This window comes from Centrocercus urophasianus, unplaced genomic scaffold (assembly GCF_019232065.1).
Source record: "Centrocercus urophasianus isolate 14NV4802_14NV808 unplaced genomic scaffold, USGS_Curo_1.0 seq_12, whole genome shotgun sequence".
Lineage (NCBI taxonomy): Eukaryota > Metazoa > Chordata > Aves > Galliformes > Phasianidae > Centrocercus > Centrocercus urophasianus.
Window position 1 is genome coordinate 56,579,708 of NW_024884364.1, and position 22,643 is coordinate 56,602,350.

A 22,643-nucleotide genomic window follows, 5' to 3' on the forward strand; every position below is an offset into this window, starting at 1 on the left:
ACTTTTAGAGCAGCCCTCATACGTACCCGATGTCAGGCAACAGAGAATAAGGAGGAAGATTCTTCTCATTAGTAGCCGGTGACAGGACAAGATGGAGAGTATGAACTAAAAGACATGAAATCCCATTTGAGCACAAGAATACATTTTCTTATTGTGAGAGTGATTAATCCTGGGCACAGGTTGTAGAGAACTAGTGGAGCCTCCAGCTGTAGAGACTGACACGGTCATCGGCAGCTTGTTCTAGTTGACCCCTCTTCTGCAAGGAGATTGGACTAGACAATTTCAAGAGGTCACTTACAACATCAGCCATTTGATTATTCTGTGACTCTATTAAAGATCTCATGGTAATGCCTACATTAAGCTCACAGAGCACACTAACTGCCCTACTTATCCCATTTCAGTCATATGCTTTTTATTTTAGCACACAGCAAGCTTCATTCAACCACATGCACTCCAGATACCCTATTCCCATGTTCTCAGTCTCTCTCCTTTTCCCCCTATTTTTCTGACTTCTCTCAGGAAACTTTCTGGCATCCATTTCTGTTTCCACATAGTTTCCCAGACACTGTCCTTGCCTATTTGTCAGTCTGTTTTCCCTCATGATCAACCTGTATTTCATCTCTATTCGTCTGGCCGTTCCATGTCCACTAGGGATACCTGATTTCTTCTGGCCATCACCTTTAGTCCCATCCTGTGCAAGGGAAACCTCATTTTGTCTGCAAAGGTTCAGAAGACTATGCTAGCTTATGTGGTGAAAGTGGCTTAAAATTTATATCCCTAATAAAGGACAGTGACCTTTTGATGCCAACGAGGAGTTCTATGAGTTTGCAAGCAGAAATTCAAAGAATGCATGGAAATTTTTACAGAACCTTATCAGAAGATGTATGATAAAAGTGAGAAGAATGGAAAGGCATTTTGAAGAAAAAAAAAAAAAGTACTACTGAAAATTAAAGGGAGAATAGATTAGGCAACAACAACAAAAAAAATTCAGTCTTAGTCAATACTTCTCCCTGTAGCAATATCAGTGTGTTACCATTTTCATCCTGTGCCGCTTGGAATGGAAAATGTTAGAACAAAGGAAACGTCAAGATAAAGGAAAAAATGTTGGGTACTTTTATCGTCAGTACTCTCAGCCCTCAAATATGAGATCTAAGCATTGTCTTTTATTAGCTCAAGTTACAAATCCTAACACCACCCATAACATCTACCATTTCTTCTGAGCAATATGTCTATCATTTTTATAATCACTTAACCTCTTTTTCTTCACCTACCAGACAATGCTTTTTTGTCTACATCCTTTAACTTCAGCTAAATGTTTATGTTATCAAATACTATTTCAAGAATACTGTGTCCCACAAAACTTGTGAGAAGCTGGTGAACACTGTAGCGGTTACCTTGCGGTCCATGTTCTCCTACCATTGCCTACATTGCTATCAGTATCTAAGCAAGTTAGTTTAAGCAATCTCAACTACATCTATATGTCTAGAAACTGCAGTATAGATTTACCCTTATGCATCATCATGGATTACGTACAACAAGTGAAAGCTTTCTTTCCTACTGAGGTAGGCAAATCTGGAATGCAAATGGAAAAGTCTGAATTTCAGACAAACAAATGATTGCCTATCAAAATCCCTTTCCAAACTAGTCACTAGGGTATTGCATATATGTGAAGGGGGAAATTTGTAAGATTCAGACAATTGCCACAGGCATCTTAAATTCTAACAATACTTCTTACTTGCAGATAGTGGCAAGTGAGAAGTCTGAAGGAGGTAATAATAGCTAAATGGATATTAGCATATGCCATTACCTGATCTATCTGCACAATTACAGCAATCTGTGAATGCTAAATTTGCTTATCACATCTGACTTAAGTGCCTAAAACTACCCCTTTTCAGTAACAACATATCTCTTCAGAATGGTTTGGAACTGATGGAACTTAAACTTAGAGAAAAACCACATGGGCATAATGTCTACAGGAACTGAGAAAAGTAATTGCTTCCAGAGAGACTTCTTTCCTCAACCAAACTGAAGAGGGAATACAGCAGTCAACTCCATTTCTGAAAAACAGGCATTAAGAGGCCAGAGAGCTTTACCAAAAATTAGAGTTTTCTTCTCCTTTAGCAGTGCCAGGAAAATTTTTTAAAAAAAGACTAAAAACATTTCAAGGCACACCACAGTCATCAAATAAGAGTAAACAATCAGTATATCTCTGCTCTGAGACGCTATCATTGATTCAGTCAAATAAAATCATTCAGTCCTATAAATACTATAAATTGTTTAAGCCATGGGAGCTCTGCCAGTTTGCACAAGAAGACGTGACCATCTTTGTATAAATGTAAACGGTCTCTCAATACACCCATGAAATAAAAAAAAAAACAAAACATTCTTCATTCTGCCAAAAACAACCATTCCCTCCCCACCCAAAAAACTCAAAACAGAAAATCACGTAATACACAAGTGACAAAATAAGGTGTCCTAATGTAGCCATTGGAATGTGAAATAAACAAACATAAAATAAGTCCAAACAGATACCTTTCACATCTACTGCTAATAACAGAAAAGTTGCCTAGAATTTTTTTTGGATATGTTCTCACCTTTATAGCAAGACTGATTTTTATAGACTGTGTTTATTTAGGAAGAAAACCTTGGTCTGTTTGAAAATTGATTTGAAAGAGAAGATTTTATGAATGACAGTCTCATTGCTACATTTTTATCTATTCCACAGATCTCACATTGCTAACTATAATTTATCTAGATTGTAAAGCTACTTTGACATCATTGAGGATGGCAGAACTACTTCTGATGCCAAGCACTTCATTTAATCACCGAGAAAAAGAAGAAAGTCAACTGAGTATGAACACTGTGACATAACACACAAGCCTAGCTAAAAGATGAATTTAAAATATCCAGACATTACATGTGGACATTCAGGAAAAAAAAAAAAAAGTAATATATACTATTAGAAAATGTGGCACTGAGGAGGTGTTACGGACCTGAAGACATTTTGATGTTGAGATATCTTTACATCACCGTGTGGTTGCTATTTGCATATTAATGTTTGCAAGGTAAAAAATAAATATAAAAACTAAGGCATTAAAAATATGTAAAGAGACAGATGCAGTTTGCAGTTCTAAGCTGCAAGTTCTAAGATCTATTCATCTATTCAGGACAGGATGTCATAAAAAGCATCAAAACACATACCTCTTCTTGCTTAGGAATGTTGAACTTCGTTATCTTTGACTTGGTCCTGGCCGAATCAGGTTTGTTAGAAGGCACTCCCCTGTACAACTTGGTCGTCTCAGTCAATAACTTCAGCTTTGGAGACTCATCAGGGGCCTGGTCTTGACCGTCCATTGGCCTTACATAAGCCGTTGGTTTCTGCTGAACCAGACTGGGCTTTGAAGCAAGAGATGGTGGGAAGTTCTGGACACAGTGCCCACTGCTGTGCTTTGAGGGTCTCTCTTGCACTTGAGCTCCTCCTTCTGAGCCACAATTTAACTTTGCTGGCTGCTGGACTCTGCTGATGCTGTCACCTAGTGTGGCTCTCAGTGAGCTTTGCTGGGCAGCATTGGAGGAGGAGGAGGTGGGACTAGATGCATAGCGTTTCAGTTTCTCCAGACTGGATTTTTGGTTTGCCAGTTTGAAGTCACCCTTATGGGACTCCAGTGAGCGGTGTCCATGCTTGCTGGCTCTCTGCTGACCTTCTGAAGCAGCATTGTGCCCAGCCTTCTGCCAACCCATTGTGGTACTTTTGCTCTGCTGCGCAGGTAGGGCTGCTGGTGCGGAAGAAGTGTTGGAAATGGAAGAAGGAGGTGGCGGTCTTGAGTCGGCGATAAGAAGTTCATCGGGCTTGGGGAGAGGTGTCTGAGGAACCCCAGGTTTTGGAACCCCAACAAGGTGGCTCTGGTTTGATCGGTCAGTTAGCAAATCTTTCATTTCATCATAGTTGCCCAGTGTATTCTGGATGCGATTAGAGAGCTCGTCCCCCTTGTTAGTCTGCAAAACAAAAATTGAGTGTTCTACAACAGTCAACCTAAGACAAACAGAATTCCCTGCAAGCTTCTGCTGAAATCTTTACTGAAGTTGCACTCTCTTATTCAGCAGCCGTGTTGAGGGATGAAATCGAAAATCCTTATTGTCTCTGAAGATACTTGTCAACATCTTAAATCTACCCTGAACTGGAAAAGCTATAAAGGGCCTTAGAGTATATAAAAAAAGAAATCTATCACTGGTATCATGCTGTAGTTAAAATATATTACCTGGAAACTAGAAAATTTATTATTGCAACTACACAGAACAGTTTGGATTAAATCTGACCATGATAAAACTTTTCCTATAGCCCAGTGCAAGCTCTCCTTCAGCCATGAATGAAAATATTGCATTCCTGATTACCTTCTCTGCCTCTTCAAGTTTTCACATTGCATCTGGGAAGCCATGCAAGACCCAGTGTAAGCACTGAATGAACTCTCTGGTCTAAGCCAGCCAAATACTGCAAGATGACCTGAAGGCAGCTCATGGGAGAGTGGGAAAACTACAGGTCGTTACATCCTTCTGATGAAAGTGCTCTGTTGGGATGTTCACTCCAAACACTCTTCCCTTGGGGAAAAACGAGTAAGTAGAACTCCCCAAATTCTTGAAAATACTCAGTATTTAATTATGCAGCAGTGGAGACACAGTCAGCATTTCCACCCTTGAAGATTAATCATTGTTTTTGAAATAATCCATTTAATTCCTTGTTTAAAAGGAAGAAGCTCCACAAAGAAATAAAACAAGTGGAAAAAAAAATACTGAAGAAAGTTAAAAATTATTTCTTTAAAAAGTCACTGTAAGAAAAGGAGTATATCATTAGCATCTCTGTAGCACAGATTTTTCTGAACCCTATCAAGAATCAGGTGTGTGATGTGCTTTGTTTTGTATTTTCAGAGGAAGATAGTAATGAGATAGTGGTGTTCTCCTTTCTCTCTTCCAGATATGGAGTCTCAATGGGGAAACACTCATATGCTTCAGAAGGCCAAGCTATCATCTCTGGATCCTCTGTTTAGAGGGGAAACAGTAGCTTAGAGATGAAGAAAGTAAAAGGATTGGAAAATAACCTCTTATATACAGAAATGTGAAGGATGTAGTAGGAATATCAATCACTCTGGAAATGTGGGGATTTTTTTTCAAGAATTCCAAAAAAATTGAAGCACTGATTCACAGTCAACATAGCTTAAGAAGGGAATGTTCCTTCACTTCACAAGAATCACACAGATGTCCTAGAGAAGAGGAAATTACTTAAGAGGCTTCAAAAGTGGGAACCATCAGGCGTATCTAAAAAGAAAGTGTTGCAGATGAGTTGCCTAGCTCACAGCTTTAACTGGGGTAGGAAGCATGTTCAACTCAGGCAGAGTAAGAGGCACAGAAAGAGTCTACATGGGGATGCTTGGTTGGTACAGTGGTAAAAACTGAACAGCTGACAGTGGAGATCTGGATGATCAGATTTATGGCTATCTGCAGTTGGGCTTATTGATCTTCAAGATGGTTGGAGATATATTCATACATCTCCTGGGGTCTGTGGCTACTACACTTAGGTATCTTCTTGACCAGAATTATTATTTTCTGAAGGCATAGAGAAGTTTGCTTTTACCCAGTGGATCTCTTCTGTCCCTCCAGTGGACATTCAATTTGTGTAGCTATCTTGAAGAAAGATGCATTTCCAGCTTCCCTTAGGGAAGAAGATCTACGCTTGGGTCTTTGCCCAGCCTGTCTCAGCCAGCCTGTGCCTCAGGTTTCCTTCCCTCCCAGGAGCACAGCAACAAGGACCTCAGAATGGAACAGGGCCCCTAATACCCATAAGTCTCCTCCAGCACAGACCATTTATGGGTCAGCTCTCTATCCAGTTAGATCAATGGATGCAAAAGAATTTATCTTTAAGTTTTGTCCCAAAAAATCCAACGTGCCTAACAGATAGTCAGTTCTATCTCATGACTGCTAATCGGAGGGGAGGTAAATAAAAGCCTAGTTGCAGATTATCTATAGACTGTCACTAGCCCAGACAAGTCAGTAGACTATAGGTATGATACGAAGGTGATACAGAGATGCCTGTTATTGAGAAATGCCAGATAACCACAAAAATAATTGCAACAAAAAGATCTAATGCTTTTACAATGGAACATGCTGTGACTGGTGGGTATTGTTTGTTCCTTCTGGATACACTGGGGCATCTTGAGGGGAGAAGATTTTGTGCTGGGCTGAGCTCAGCTGGAAGAGTTCTCCTGGGAAACAGCTGGGACCTGACGTAACTTGCTGGGAGCTTTAGATGTTAAAGCTTTTCCTATTATTTGCTCTGAAATATTGCTGGCTTTATTTAATCACTCACATAGGGAAAACATAATCACAAAATGAGTAAGTAGGGAAAGCATTCTGTGCAAACATTTATAACTTACAGTGCTCTGACATTCTTCAGTGTAGGATGTATTCCTGCATTTGAAGACTTGAGATCCAGCACTTTGAAAAATAAGCCAGATGGTTGCATGGAAGGCCATCAGATTTTTTTCTCCATGAAAAACACCTATGTGGTTAATGGGTCAAAATATTCTGTCCATGAAATATCCAGAATGAAATTCTGTTTTTTTTATCTCCTGCAAAATACATCTCTAGTAATAAAAGACAGTGGATTTCCTGGAATCCTTCCTAGAGGGTTGCTATGGATACTTTGAAATTAACTGGATAAGGCGTAACTGAAAGAGTCAAGATTTTTCAGGAAATCTGATGTTTGAGAAAGAGTACATACCATTTAAGAGATTTCCAGTCTTTGATTTTCAGATATGGCCTTCTGAATGGCAAATCCTTTGCCAACACCTTTTCTAAAGGATAGTCCAAATATGGCCATGATGTTTACAGGTGATAAGCAGGGATGGAGTCCCTGTTCTGATTTTCTCGTGGGATACCTGCTAAGCACCTTCACTGCTTCTACAGACTGCATCCACTAGTTTTCATCCATTCCCGCTGTAGATGGAGTTATTCTGAGGTTGTGCAAAGATCCCTTCAGATGTCATAAATAAATCAGAAGCTACTGGTGAGTCCGTGATACATGAAGTCTGCAGCATGACAGTAAGTACATTGAGACAGAGGTAATAATCCAAGTGCGTACAGTTTTCCAGCTATGCCACTTTTGTAAGTAATTTAAGCCTCAGTATACCCACTTTCAGTACCACAGACAAAGCAGTATCAGAGACCGAGCAAAAAAACCAGGTCCTTTTTTTCTTAGGAATATATCTGATTGGATCCACCAAATGGAAAATTATTAGTCCCTATTGCAGTGGAGTCTTCAGTAAATACCAAGACACGGCTAACATGTTTCAGGCTTTTTTCCGTGCATTAGCCCTTGATTGGTCTCACAGTAGACTTTTTCAAATGGAGCCTTAAGGAAGATTTCAAGACATTTCCCATGGTTTCTAAATGCCTTTGTAATGAATCTGAAATTCAGGCAGCTGGAGGTCAGCTTCAAGGCAGGCAGAGCTGTCTTCTATCAAGGGACATGGTTTGAAGGTGGTAGATCTTCCTTTTTTATTAGGAACTAGAAACAACAACAGTCTGGAAGGATTAGCAAGTTAAAAGGTGACCCTGGGACACGAGCAAATGCTCAGAAGTACTGAAGTCAGGTGCAGTAGCCAAACGTCAGGTCCCTCATAGGACTCTGGAAAGAGGCACTGAGTATCCAAAGCATCAAGGACAAGTGAAGCAGCATGGAGGGGAAAGGCTTCACAGTACGGTGGATTTAATAGCAACTTGGGCATAACTGGAAGGTCAAAGGAGCAGATACATGATGTTGTTCTAATGCACACAGGCAAAGTCACTGATTAGCTAGAGGAGAGAGGCACCCTCTGTGGGATACTACTCTCTGGTCCTATCCATAAAGGCTTGGTTTGCAGGCTTCTGGAGACAGTAGTTATGTGCAGAGCATCCTGCTGGATCCTTCCAACAGGAGGTAGGCATGGTGTGTCTCACCTTGCTGTTTCCATGAGGATTAAAATAAGGAGTTGAATTACTTCTGCCTTTGCTGAGGGCAAAACATGCCTAGCAGACAAATACTGTTGGTACTGCTTACAGGAAAAAAAAACAAACAAGGTATTTCATCACATTAACCTTGGCCAGAGCATGATGTTTACTGTATAGCTTGACCTTCACACATAACTCTAACACAATTACTTTCTCCTATGTGTTGCAGAAACAGGGCACCATCACCTTCACCTCCTAGTTTTAATGCCATCTCAAATATTGTTAGGACATTTCTCATTTATTTCATTCTCATGTGCTGCTGAACATTATAGGAAGCTAATGTAAGAAAAATCCAATTCTCAATGAACCATAAATGTTCTATGCAAATTTTGAGGGGCTGGCACTTGTGGGAGGTTGTTGAGACCTGGACAATACCTTCTGCAGGCTGCGATTTAATACTGTGAAATAAAATAATAATAATAATTAAAATAAAAAAGTCTCCCGGACGGAAAGCATCTACCTTGTACGGTTCACTGAAGAGGGAGTAACTGGTGTTAAATGTGCCATCCTCCTGCTGGGCCTCCTGATTTCTCCTTTCCCATTCTTTCCTGCGCAGCACGTTTCTATCCGGCTCGTAGACACTACAGCAAAAAAGAGGAATAGATTTTTAGAGTTAAAAATTAGCAAGCAGTATATAAACCAGTGTGAATTTGAAAGTGAAGAACTCTGGTTTGCAGACAGATGGCAAAAAATAAGCAGGAACATGAATCAGTTGAATGCCAGTCCAAGCAGACTGGGGAGGCTCTGGTCTCTGGGAATGCTGATGCTTTCTTCACACAGGGAATAGATAATTAAATTCTTGCAGAAGAATAGAAAAGGAATCGCAGAGCAGGATCTAGTCTGTACAGAACCTCACTGCTTGAAATGTGACAAAGGAAATATCTAAGCAACTTTGACAAAGATTGAAAGTACTCTTCAGGCAGATGGTAATTACAGCTATGAGTAAATAGAAATTATGAACATATTTCCACTTATGACATATCCTCTGAGTGTTGTGTGAGAATGCTCCTTTTTTTACATGGATATGTTTCTGTAGTGATTCTTTCATTAACTAGCTCCCTAAAGAGCTGTTAAAACTACATGCTGTAGTGGTTTCCACAGTTAAGCTGCTTCTTCTGATCTCTGTTAATCAGCCAAGTCATGAAACTACTGCTGAAACAATTCCTCTTTCTGATGGATTTGACACTATCACAACTATAGAGCACGAATACATGAATACTAGCATGACAGTGTATATACGGCTGGTGGAGTGTAGCTTGAGAGGGAATAAAATCACTGTACTACACAACAGTATTAATTTTTAGAAATGAATTAGACACCACTATAGACATACAAAATAAAAAAAATAACTTTTTTTTTTTTTTCAGAACTCAACTACAATGTGTGACATCATAAAACAGAGAGTCCTTTCCCCGAATTTCCTCAAAACAACACAGGTTTAGGCATTTCCTCCTGTACATTTATTCTCATCAAAAGAAATCCAGTGCATCCAATCAGCTCTCTTTGTTATTTCAGGACGAGTTGCCTATTTTGCCTAGCTCAGCTAATGCCTTTCTTCTGGCACTGTAAATCTGTAAACCAGAAATATATATTAATGTCATGTAAGTGCACCATGTGTTAATGAAAAAAAAATGTTGCCTCGCTAACCACTTCCTGGTTAGCAAAACATATGTTGCATTGGCTTCCCACGTGATATTACCTAGTGTGCCTCGGGCAAGCCTGCAAAAAGGCCACCAGCTATCTGATTCTAATTCTAGACTTGAGAGAGCTGAAAATATATAGGATATGTTAGATGCTGGCAGATTTAAAAACAATGCTTTAGCAGTCACCAAATGAACACAAAGCCTCACGTTTGCTTGCTAATGCTGCTAACTTCCCAGACAGATCTGCTCTCTCAGCGAGGTCTCATTGCATCAGACCAGATCCTGGTGGGCTATCAGGCAGCCCTTCTGGAAGCCATCTATGGGCAGATGCCAAAGATGGAGCTGGAGTTTATGGGGAACATAGGATTCTTCCTCCAGGAAGAAAGGTGTAGCAAAACAACCCTAAGGGCTCACATAGTGTGCACTGCTGATGCCAAGGAGGCTAGGTAGTTGCCATTCACTGCTCCTTGACCAGTAGTCCCCAGTCAGTACTGCATGCCACCTCAGCACACTCCCCTCCTATAAGCTGGGGTAAGAGTCCTTTTAACAACTTCTGTGCCTGCTGTAGGCTTTCTGCCACCAGGAATAACCACTGCTGTGTGGATTTTCCTGAACTTGCAGGGATCCAGTTATAACTTCATCCTCAGCTGCCTTTCCCCATCCCCTGTTGACTCTTCCAGATGTTTTGCATTTGGACTGCAGCCTGCAGTCAAATAGAGATGGGCAGATTCTCTGAGACTGATTATAATACTGATCTCTACCCAGTTTCTTGAAAGTAAACAAGTGTAACATTCTTCACTATGCCTCACAAATTTGAAAATGCTGTGGTGCAATACTCCTGAAGTGGAGAGGCTTTTCATTATTTTATTTGATGGAGACATACAAGTCTCCAGTATCCCTTTTATTTGATGAAGGCCTATTTGATGTAAGACACAAGTTCTCAGATTTCTGAACCGTTTTCCCAAAGGAGATGTTCACTCTTGGCCACAACTCACAGCCTGCAATAATTCATAATGATTATGCAAATAGCAAAACAGTGTGACAATGCCTAATATGCCACCTCTAAGCAGTAAGTTAGGAAGAGCAGCAAGTCAAGAGCTGCATTCTTTCAGTAATGCTAGATGGCAAAATCTCCAGCATTTGCAAAGCTGCTCCTTATTTGCATGAAAGCTGTAAGATTCACATGTCCTTGAACGCATGTCACCAAATGTATTTATTTTGGTTCAAGGAGAATACTGCCAACTGCTACAATTGTCTTCACTGCAAACACTTCACTTAATGGAAAACGATCCTTTTTAATAGTTTTCTTTCGAGCTTCCTTTCGTTTTTTAATTTGTAGTTTAAAACATTCCCAAGTGCCCGTGTACCTTTTAAATCATTTACATTGTGTTCATCTTTTCCGTAGAGTTCACAAAGAATCTCGAGATTTTTTTCTCACTGGAAAATCTGTGCATATGTGTGTGGTGTACGTAGATGTGCATATGCTATATGCACACTCAGACATCAATTTACAAATTAAGAATTTTGATACGGTAAACCAAAATATGGAAGCAGTTTTGCAAGACTGGGTAACCAAAGAACATACAAGCAGTCATCTCTTATAAGCCAGCGTCATTTATATTTGTTTTATAGAGGTCAAACTCCAAAAGGATGAATTTAAATAGATTTTAAATGGTATATTGTTATTTTTAAAATGCTGTGCATCTTACAAATTAATGCTCAAAGGACATGAACTGAAGCATGAGTGATGGTTCAAATACCTTCAGAAGTTACATATGAATAAATGTTGTATTATAAAAATCACACTACCCTGCATTTGGCACACTGCTTTAAAAACACACTTTGATTTATCCGAGCCCTATGATCTGCCAAGAGATGCACTGAGAAGGAAACATCTACTAGCTAATTGCGTCCAAACACCAGAGTCTGGGGCTCGAAGCACTTTCAGCGCACCTTTATCCCAGTAACAGTAGGTCTAGCTCCCCTGCTTCTCCTAGGATACTCTGAATAAATGCCATTGTCAGGTGTTCTACAGATCAGAATGTCAATGGGTTGCTGAACTCCTCAGAGGAGGCACAAATAACAAATGTCAAGCTGCTGCAATGTCATTGGGAAGGCCACCTTTATGGTTACCCCCTCTGTGGCTGTGGCTCCCACTTGATGGACAGGGAGGGTGGCTGCTGCCTCCCCCAGCACTGACCTCTTCCCAGCACTGCCAGAAGTGCTCGCAGCCTCATCACGCTATTCCTGACATCAGAAGGAACCGCTTCCTTCAGTCCTTAATTAGAAATAGACACAGCTGGCTCAGGGGACAGCCTGGGAGCAAAGCAATAACCTTACCTGAAATACCTGGGACTGGATTTTAATCTCTTACAAAGTCCAAGGAGTTATGTAGTCTCAGGTTAGGCTGAAAGCAATCATATAAAAAGCCTAAAGTTTTAGGCTCTCTCTGTTTTTTTTTTCTTTTTTTAAAGCACACTATTTTTGACACAGTTTTTACCCCCTCAGACATCACTACTTGGAACAAATGGAATAAAAACACCTAATCTCCATGGAGACAATGCACCAGCTTTGTCAATAGTGGTGTCTCCATCCCTGGAGGTGTTCAAGAACCATGTGCATGTGGCACTGAGGGACATGGTTACTGGGCATGGTGGGGGTGGGTTGACAGTTGGACTGGGTGATCTGAGAGGTCTTTTCCAACTTAATAATTCCATGATTTTTTTCAGGAAATGTCCTCAAACTTTGAACTCCAAGGAAGACGCCATCTCCCAGCAGCAAAAGCACTGCACCTTTGCTGGTATGTCACATCCTTTCACAGCCATTTGGTGACATTAACAATGCTGCCCAATGTTTTCAGAAACCACAGAATTGCTACATCACCATGGGGAGACTCAAGGAATATGCAGTTATTTAAATAACAGATCACCATTTTCTGACAGCCCAATTGATACCACTTGCAAAGACTGAGCTGCTTTCTCAGACACTGTCAGCTTATACCCAGACATCCTCATCTAAGCCCAAACTGATCCTTCTTTTCTCACAGCCAACCAAGAGCCTCCATATGAAATACGGTCAGACCGCAACAGTAACTCCCAGCACTGTGGAAATGAAACCTGCTCCAAGCCCCCAGGTACAGGGACTAACTATCCCTGGGGAGTGTGCAGAGATGATCATTTTCCAAATGAGAAAGAAAGAAAATAGCAACAACAACAGAAACCAAAACCCCAAATCTGTACTGCAAATGAATGAAAGATACGGGAGATTCCAGGATAAAACAAGAAATGGGAACAAGCTTTCTGTGAGGAAACATTTATCTTTAAAATGAAAAATTAGCACGCAGTCATTTCTGAATTATGAGCAAGATGAGAACTGTTTCAAAGCTATGGAAAACAAACATATAAACAAATAAAAAAGGGTGATGTTAAAAATAATAAACTTTTAAATGTTTTTTTTTTCTGATAATTCTCAGTATTTCCCTACAAATTGCAACCTGACACATTATTCAAATTACTAAATTTCAGGTTGAAGTGAGGACATTTTCTGAAATATTTGTCTGTTTCTCCCCTGAATTACCAATTTTATTCCAAAGTAGGTAAAAAGAGTAACTCCAAGGAAAAGCTTAAACAGTGCAATAAAAAACACAGCCCAATCCTGATGCAGGATACTGATTATAAAACTGGATTCAGAATGGAAACTGGATTCTGAATTTAAGAGAGCTGTCATTCTCATATCTCTGTGATATCTTAAAACACAAAGGGATGAGCCAACTTGAGACCTTGTAAGGGCAATAGCCTCAAAAGAAAAAGGTTGAATTTTGACAAATTAATTACAACGATTCAGGTTATGTTTCTTGCTGAATTGCCAGGCAACATTGGAGCACCATCATTTAATGTCTGTTTTCTGTTTCACTGCTCACGTCCATGCTTTTTGCTGGCCAGCTTCTCAGGGCCAGTTCCTTTTCAGCTAAGTATAAATAATGTCTATTTGGGAACTAATTGCTAGTGGTTACGGTCAGCTCTTAGAGATGGCAGCCTCATATTTTTGAGCCTTAAATGTTTTCCCTAATGACATTTGAAGTACCGGTTCGATTATAACAAAGGGGGTGACTTTGATGACCAAGTGACACAATCAATAAAATGCCTTCCTTGGTTGCAACTGACATTTTTTTAGACTTTTTATCTCTCTTAAACAGCAGAAGTTAATTTGAGGATTTTTACAGTATTTTTTCCCATTTACAAACAGAAATGCCGTGGGGTAAAGCAATTACTCTGATTTACTGTTTTCTCTTTGATTGAACATAAAGATGTAGCAGGGTCTCAAAAAAGCAGTAACTTAACAAACTGTGCTCCTACCCACAGACAGATAAAGTACCTACTTTGCTATTTCAAAGAGTTTACCTCCAGGCAGCAGCACAGAGCAAACATCAATCAATGACATGTGTCTAAGATGAGATTGATGTTTACTCTCACAGCTTTTCATCTTACATCCAATAAATTATTTTTCCTTCACCAAAATGCCTGGTTAAATTTCATTTTTCACTTTGCAGTATCAGTTTTAAAACTTCTAGCTTCCAGCAATTTTAAAGCTAGGATTCATTGACGCTTCATCTTTTACAGCCTGTTTATGATTTATATTAACCATGAAACAGTGCCGCACAAACATGAATACGCTCGTGCAGAGCTGAGCAGGGCCAGCCACATGCTAGGTGGCAGGTGCGGGCAGAAAGGTGCAAGATTGCTTTAATTATGTGCCTGGAAACACTGAGATGGAAACCAGGGGTTTCATTTGCAGGGGTAGGTATATAACATTCTTGAAATTAACGCACGTAGAAATATATATCTATAGCTCATGTCTGCAAAATCAACATCTGAGTGTTCAAAGTAGGTCTTCGAGGACCCATGCTGGGCAACTGAAAAGAGCCAAAGAAGGCTAATTGTGGGTGCAGTTGGTATCGTGGAGGCACTCGCACCTGGCATTCACAAAATGTGAGGTCTTTTCATGCAACCTGACTGAATTTTAAATACGTGCTGAAATACTGACAAAACCTATGATGACTGCAATTGAGACTGGAATCTAGGCTGTTGAATCACAGCAGTAAACATCACAACAGAGGACCATTAAAAAAGAATCCAATTTAGTTCAACATCTGCTGGTGCAAGAGCACCTCTTCCAGCTCTGCTACAGATAAAACATGCACATTTTCTTCCCTTAGCAGAGTTCTACCCAATGAGAGAAATAAAAACCTTACCAGCGGTATACACAGATATGAAAAATATCACCATTCACAAGTAATAGATAATAGACACTCAACACCTTACTGTTTTCTTTTGGGCTATAAAGTGCTGGTGTTCTTTCTTATAACCTTAAAACTGCTAACAAAAATACCTACAATGGATGGAGATCTAATAATGACAAGGAAGCAAGGAAGAAGCAGAACATTTCTATTACCTTTAATTTTACATATTAAGAACTAAGCTTCATGGGAAGATTTGCTGTGCTTCTCTAACAATGTGTTATCTGAAAGAATATTCATATATTATAAATTCATCACTGTTAATAAGCTTACAATTTGAATGAGTTTTTATTTTTTTTTTCCCCCATAATTCAGAACTATGGAGAACTATTAAAAATTCCTGAAGTAAATGGAGAGCTTAGTTGTCGAGTAACAGATATGGTAAGATGAGATAGAGGAAACAATTCCTCTTGTTCCCTAATCCATATGTTCCAGGAGGAGAGAAAGAAAACTCAAGACTGAATAGCACAGAACAGACTGAGCACAGTAAAGCCCTTTTGTTTGATTTTGTTAATGTTACTTTTACCTTGTAATTCAAAAATACAGCTGAAGGGATCAATAAAGAATTCTTTTTTTCTGCCCAGCCTAACACGGCTAAACTCCCTGGGCTGTGACACAAGGCCCTACCTAATTTTGCCTTGCCTGCATCTGATCCAGTCTCGTGTTACATCTACCCGCCAGGGATGTCAGACACAACACCCCACTTGTCTGATTTTTTTTTTTTTCTTTAATGATTTCTCTTTTCAATGGCCTCCTTATTCATGGGAAATTGCTCCAGTTATTTTGTGCCAAATACAGAATTTGTTTTTTCCTTGAAACTTCTTTGTTAGGCTCTCTACAGTCATAAGTAGTCAAAATTTCTACATATATATGAAACATATTTATATACATAATTTATATATATTAATCAGTCGTCTTGCTTATCTGTGTAGATGACGTGCACACTGAGGCAAATTATTTCTGTAGTTTGGTGTCCACTTATCTTGCCTAAGTGGTGTCCACTTACATTGCTTATTGTTGGGACAGAACATTTTAAATGGATTGAAAAAATCCAGTCTTTCAGAATCTATCTGATATTTTGCAGCAATTGTTTAATTTTACATTAAACAATTAAAATAATTTAATTTTAAATTAAACAATTAAAAAGAAATAAAACTTTACTCAAGATTTTGTTATCCACGTTTGCTGCAAACTGGATTTAATGAAAGTCTTCAGTTGTAGTTTCAATAATAAAACAATAAAACAGATTTCCTGAAAAATTTTCAAAATGATCACAGAATCACAGAATGGTTTGGGTTGGAAGGAACCTCAGAGCCCACCCAGCCCCAACCCCTGCTGTGGGCAGGGCTGCCCCCCACCAGCTCAGGCTGCCCAGGGCCCCATCCAACCTGGCCTTGAGTGCCTGCAGGGATGGGACACCACAGCTTCTCTGGGCAGCTGTGCCAGCGCATCACCTCTCCCTGAGTGAAGAATTTCCTTCTAACAGCCAACCTAACTTCCCCTCTTTCAGTTTAAAAGTTTAAACCCATTCCCCCTTGTCCTATCACTATCCACCTGTGCAAAAATTAATTCTCCTTATGCTTATAAGCTCTTTTCATGTACTGGAAGATCACAGTATCTCCCTTCTCTTCTCCAAGCTAAACAATCCCAGCTCCCTCAACCTTTCCTCACAGGAGAGGTGCAAATGACTTGTTCCATCTATTGTTTTTTTTTTTTTTTTTTTTTAAGAATTTTTTAGACAAAAATAAGCCTCCTTGCTCCTGATTTTCTTTAGAAATTCAAAGAGGATATTCTTTCAGTGGGGCTCTGAACAGTGATGCACCTATCCACAGCTAATTGCAGGCCTGAGAAGTACACTGAGCTACACTTCACATAGCACAGAAAATGTCAGAGCTCTGTAACCAGCAGAAAAATATTATCACAATGTTTACCCTGGTGCAACTTGACTTGAAGCAGCAAAAGCAAAAGACTGTCATGAAACATTAAGGCCAGATCTTTACCACTAAATAGATAATAAAAAAACGTTCCTGGCACAGTAGCAAAAGAAGCAAAATTTCACAGGGTTCCACAGCTGATGAAGACTCCTTTCATAGCTTTAATTTGTTTAGCTCCATTCCTTCTGGCACTATTAAGAACCCCAGTGAAACATCAGCAAAGGTCATTCAGAGACTCAGTATCTGACTGTAAAGGGTGCCAAATTTGGTCTGTTTTTATATTCTGCCCCCTTTAGTTTAGATCAACATTCAGAATTATCTGATGTCCAAAAGGCACCAAAACACAGCACTGGCTGCCTCATGTGTGCAGTGCAGCACTTAGGATTGCAGAGCTGTACAGTACTACAGTTTCTTGGAAAGATCGAGCTCAGTATTTCATTACAAATGTGTCATCTGTTAGTAGCCATCAAATCTATGACTCATGAAAATGTCTATACATGTTTTATTAACAAAGCAACATTTCCAATTTGCTCTTACAGTAATGTGCAATGACTGAAGGTTCATCAGGGTTAATCAAGCAAATGATGTAAATTTTATATTGTATTATGTTACATTTGGTTTAAAATAGATCTTGAGTGACAATCTTTTTTATGTGTTAAATCATGATTTACAGAGTTATGGAAACCACACAACAGCCCCAGTGTGAAACAAATAATGAAGAAGTTGGTGTATAAATCATCAGACTTTATGTATTTCCAGAAAATCACTTCTTCTTGGATACTTCAGAGGACAGAGACTGAGTTCAGTTTCTCTAGAAGCAGGACCAATGTTTTGAGACGCTTTAGTTTATTCTTCTTTTGTATGTTAGAAATGGAAACCTAACCATAGCATTTTATAGACTAGATAGTACTACAGAGGAATCATTGCAATGCACAGGTGAGGCTGAGGTGAGGCTGAGGTGAGGCTGAGGTGAGTTTTAAACAGATGTATTCTAGCTTGTCTACATGCTAAAAATAAACAAGGATTATGTTAACAACTTCACAGAATCACACACAGCATCAAAGAATGGTCCCTTGGAAGGGACCTCAAGGATCATGAATCTCTAACCCCCCTGCCTATGGCAGGGCCACCAACCTCCCCATTTAATGCTAGACCAGGCTGCCCAGGGCCCCATCCAATCTGGCCTTCACATGCAGGTAAAGCAACAACCAAAACAGTTAAACCCTATGCCAGCTGTAGAAATTTAAACAAACAAACAAACAAACAAATAAATAAATAAACATCAGTTATAGCAAACATCCAAAATAATAAATCCATTAAAACCACTTTGCAAAGAAACTGTGAATTTTTTTTTTTATTTTTATTTTTATTTTTTTTAATAATTATTATCAGTTTGTAAGCATAAAATCTTACTAGGGGAACTACAGGTTTCTGTCTTCATTCCACTCAATCAGGATATAATGATAAAAAATTGAATCATGCATAAACACCTAAACCTAAACCCAAATCCAAATCAATATCTTAACATAAATCTGATTCTGGTTATAAGATCATGCCCAGAGAGTGGTGGTCAATGGCTCAATGGATGTCTGGATGGAGATCACTGACAAGTGTTGTCCCTCAGGGGTCAGTGCTGGGACTGGAGCTCTTTAACATCTTCATCAGTGACATCAACAGTGCAATCAAGTGCACCCTCAGCAAGTCTGCAGATGACACCAAGCTGTGTGTTATGGTTGGCACACTCAAGGGACAAGATGACATTCAGAAAGACCTGGACAGGCTGAGCAGTGGGCCCAGGTGAACCTCATGAGGTTCAATAAATCCAAGTGCAAGGTCTTGCACCTGAATGAAGGCAATCCCTGTACAACAGCTGGGGGACGTAATGATGGAACACAGCCCTGCCAAAAAAGACCTGAGGGTACAGGTGGATGGCAAGCTGGTCATGAGCTAGTGTGCCCTCACAGCCCAGAAAGCCAACTGTATCCTGGGCTACATCAAAAGAAGTGTGGCCAGCAGAGCAAGGGAGGTGATCCTGTCCCTCTACTCTGTGCTGGTGAGACCTCACTTGGAGTACTGCATCCTGATGTGGAGTCCTCAGCACAGGAGAGACACAGACCTGTTGGAATGTGTCCAGAGAAAGGCCACAAAAACGATCCAAGGAATGGAACACCTCTCCTATGAGGGCAGGCAGATAGAGCTGGGGCTGTGCAGCCTGGAGAACAGATGATTTTGAGGTGACCTTGTAGTGGCCTTCCAGTATTTAAAGGGGGACTATAAGAAGGAAGGAGACAGACTCTTTAGTGGGGTCTGTTGTGATAGGACAAGGGGAAATGGTTTCAAATTAAAGGAGGGAGGATTTAGACTAGACATAAGAAAGAAGTGTTTTTATGATACAGGTGGTAAGACACTGGTACAAACTGCCCAGAGAAGTGGTGGATGCCACATCCCTGAAGACATCCAAGGTTAGGCTAGATGAGACTATGAGCAACCTGATGTAGCTGTAGGTGTCCCCGTTCATTGCAGGGGAGTTGGACTAGATGGCCTCTAAGGGTCCCTTAAAACTCAAATGACTCTATGATTCTATGATCTGGTGATCTATCTATCTAATGCTATGCAGACAGCTTGCTTTAATAGAACTAAAAAGACCACTGTAAGAAGTCTGGGTTCAAGAAACTGTGATAGCTGTGGTTTACATACAAATTCAGCCTACAGTGAAAAAGTGCTTATATGAGACACGTTGCATTCCCCTTTCACAAACAGCTAGTTCCAGCTAAACAAACTGCATGTCACTAGCTAGTTTCTGTAAAATACATTGAACATATCTATATCTTCTGAATGTGTAAATGTAAACGAGACTGAGGCTGATGCTTAACCAGTTGTCAAGACTGCATTAGAAAGATGCACAGCACAGAGAAATCAACAGGCTTTAAGTTTCTTGTTCATTACATTCTGCTCACTCTGTGCAGCTCTGCCATATTTTGATATGTATTCTCAAGGGATGTGCCATCAAAATTAGGAAGCAAGGTTAGCCAAAACCAGCATACCCATGCATAAACGTACAATTGAACTCCGTACTTAAATAAAAATGCATACATGTTAAAATGATGAAAAAGTTGAAACTTTCATACTGTGTGATTGGTGTAATTCACGTGTGCCCCTTACACATGCTATCCACAATCCATTTTGCCTCTGAAGACAACTATATCGTAATTTGTGCTGCCCATCTTCAGAGCTGCACAGAGAAGCACCCAAGCACTCCATTTCCTAAGTGACATGCAACAGTCACTTAAAAGACAATTCATGTCTTTTCTCTCTCACCGTGTCCTAAAAACATTTGAAACAAATTTAATGTTTGTGCCTCTCTTGGCACTCTGTTTCCGTCTAGTAGTGTAGTAGTGTCTAGTAGTAGAGTAGTGGTGACAAGGCCAGGCCACAAATCCAGACCAAAATGTAACATGCCAGGAAAACAAAACCCTAAACATAACAAAGCACAACAGTGTGTTTTAACTCACAGTAACAGCATGACTGTTCTCATGTCTCAGTTTCAAGCAGGTCAAAACGTCTTTATATTGATCTGAATTGGAAAGCAATAACACAGAAATAACAAAAGATACCCAGATGCTTTAATGGCGGGGATAGATGGAAAAGCCACTCCAGAAACATCCGTACAGCAACCATGCCAAAGAAGCAGATGCTGTGTGCGGAAGGGCATCAGCCTGGTTCCAGTCCAAGGTAGGGAAGCAGTGACATGATGAAGCAAGATGCAGCACTGTGCCCCCGCTCCTGCGGCTGCCTTGCCCTGGCCGTTGTTTTCTCAGACAATTTTAGTTTTACCAACCACAAGGAAAGCTTAAGAGAGATGCATTTTATTTTTACTCTACACTTTATTTGAAGTCTGGATTCATAATTTGCATCACAGTAAATTGTAAGGGTATCATTTACCTGCATGGTATAAAGTGTAAAATAATTCAGTGTTTCAGTCTGACAGTACTGAGAAGTGTCTAAATTCTATATATTACTATAAAAGCATAAGGAGGAATCTAAATTGTATTTATTATTTTAAAAACACAACTTTAGGGAACACCTATAACATTTCGATTTCAATCTTTTGTGGCAAAGATCTCCTTTTATTGTGGTAGGAAGCTTAGAAATCTGTGGATTGTTTTTTTCTGCAATTTTTTAAAATGTCTTAAAACTTCAGTTTGACTTTTTCTCACTCTGGCATTTGAGAACATAACATTTGTATGTCCTCCCAGAAAGCCCAGTGAAGCTGGTTTCATGGAAACAACACAGGAGGACAAAAACCCTCCTCTGACAAGTTGTGCATTGAACTCACCAAAATTAGAATCATAGAATCACAGAGTGGCCTGGGTTGAAAAGGACCACCAATGTTCATCTAGTTTCAACCCCCCTGCTATGTGCAGGATCCCCAACCACCAGACCAGGCTGCCCAGAGCCACATCCAGCCTGGCCTTGAATGCCTCCAGGGATGGGGCATCCACAGCCTCCTTGGGCAACCTGTTCCAGTGCGTCACGACCCTCTGTGTGAAAAACTTCCTCCTAATGTCTAGTCTAAACCTCCCCTGTCTCAGTTTAAAACCTTTCCTCATTGTCCTAATTAATTTTCCTCTTTCTCACTAGGGAAACACAGTACAGACAAGAGGAGTCAAAATATGCATTTGCTCACTAGCGAGCAAAAGGAAAAAGGGAAAACAAGGCTGAAGGAAATTCCTCTCATGTTCCAGTTCAGAAAAGCCATGCTTAAGATGCTTAAATAGGAAATCTTCTGCAACAGAAAAGAGTGGTAGAGGACGAACCCATCCTGCGCTGTTATCAGCCACAGTTCTCCAACCTTCATTTGGTTAAGAATGGACAGGATTTTGGTGACAAGGCCAGCTCTATCTTGACCACTATCCAAGCACTTCACTGAAACTCATGTTCACAGTGCTAAAAATTGAGTACTTATAAGGGTGCAAATCACAGTTTGGATTTAGCTGCTCCCAGGCTCTCAGGCTCTGTAATCTTAGAAATCATAACAGTAAAAACCCCCACAATGGATAACTGATTTCTTGTTACAAAGTTACATGTGAACCTTATGGAAAATGCTTCAGATTTTAAAGACATGGGACAAATCCACTAGCTTTAATACTGCTTTTTTTTTTTTTTTTTTTTTTTTTTTTCCACCAAAATCCTGCATGTCAGAGGGGAGGTGCTCCTGGATGGGGCTGCAATACGAATGAAGAGCAACGATTCTGCAAGCGTTGCTTGCTGGCAGAAACCTGGAACATCACTGAACAGAAACCTAACAGAGCTGCTTGCTGTCCCCTGCCATCGTCTGGATGGGCCCCAATCACTCAGGTGTGAGGAGAGAGCACAAAACCAGATCACTGCGGGTGAATGTGATTTTTATTTGATTCCAAACAAAGCACAGTATAATTCACACTTGGTAACTGGAACATCCCAGTGCAAAAAATAAACAGAAGCTGCTATCAGCAAGAGAATATCTTGTTGCTAGCATGCAGCATTAAACAGAAAACTGCTACTACAATCGGCCCTCCTTCAAACTTTCTGATATGGCATTGTCAACATGGCTGCTCAGTAACAAAGGAAATGGCAGGGAGTTATTTCCTTCTAGGTAATGGAAAAGCAAATGACTTACATAAAGATATTCTTTATTTTATTATTTTATTTTAAAATACAACTAAAAGAAAAGCCCAGAGAATTGTTTCA

The 22,643-nt window shown here is 39.9% G+C and overlaps 1 protein-coding gene across 1 annotated transcript in view; it reads right to left on the minus strand.

The window, feature by feature from the left end:
* The window catches only part of AFF3 (AF4/FMR2 family member 3), a 316,384-nt gene that overhangs the window by 259,779 nt on the left and 33,962 nt on the right, over positions 1-22,643 (minus strand). The window contains exons 2-3 of the mRNA XM_042810250.1: positions 8,501-8,621; positions 3,202-3,996 (exon numbers count right to left, since the gene is read on the minus strand). Of these exons, the coding sequence (XP_042666184.1) occupies positions 3,202-3,996; positions 8,501-8,621 (916 nt within the window). The remainder of the gene's footprint in view (positions 1-3,201; positions 3,997-8,500; positions 8,622-22,643) is intronic.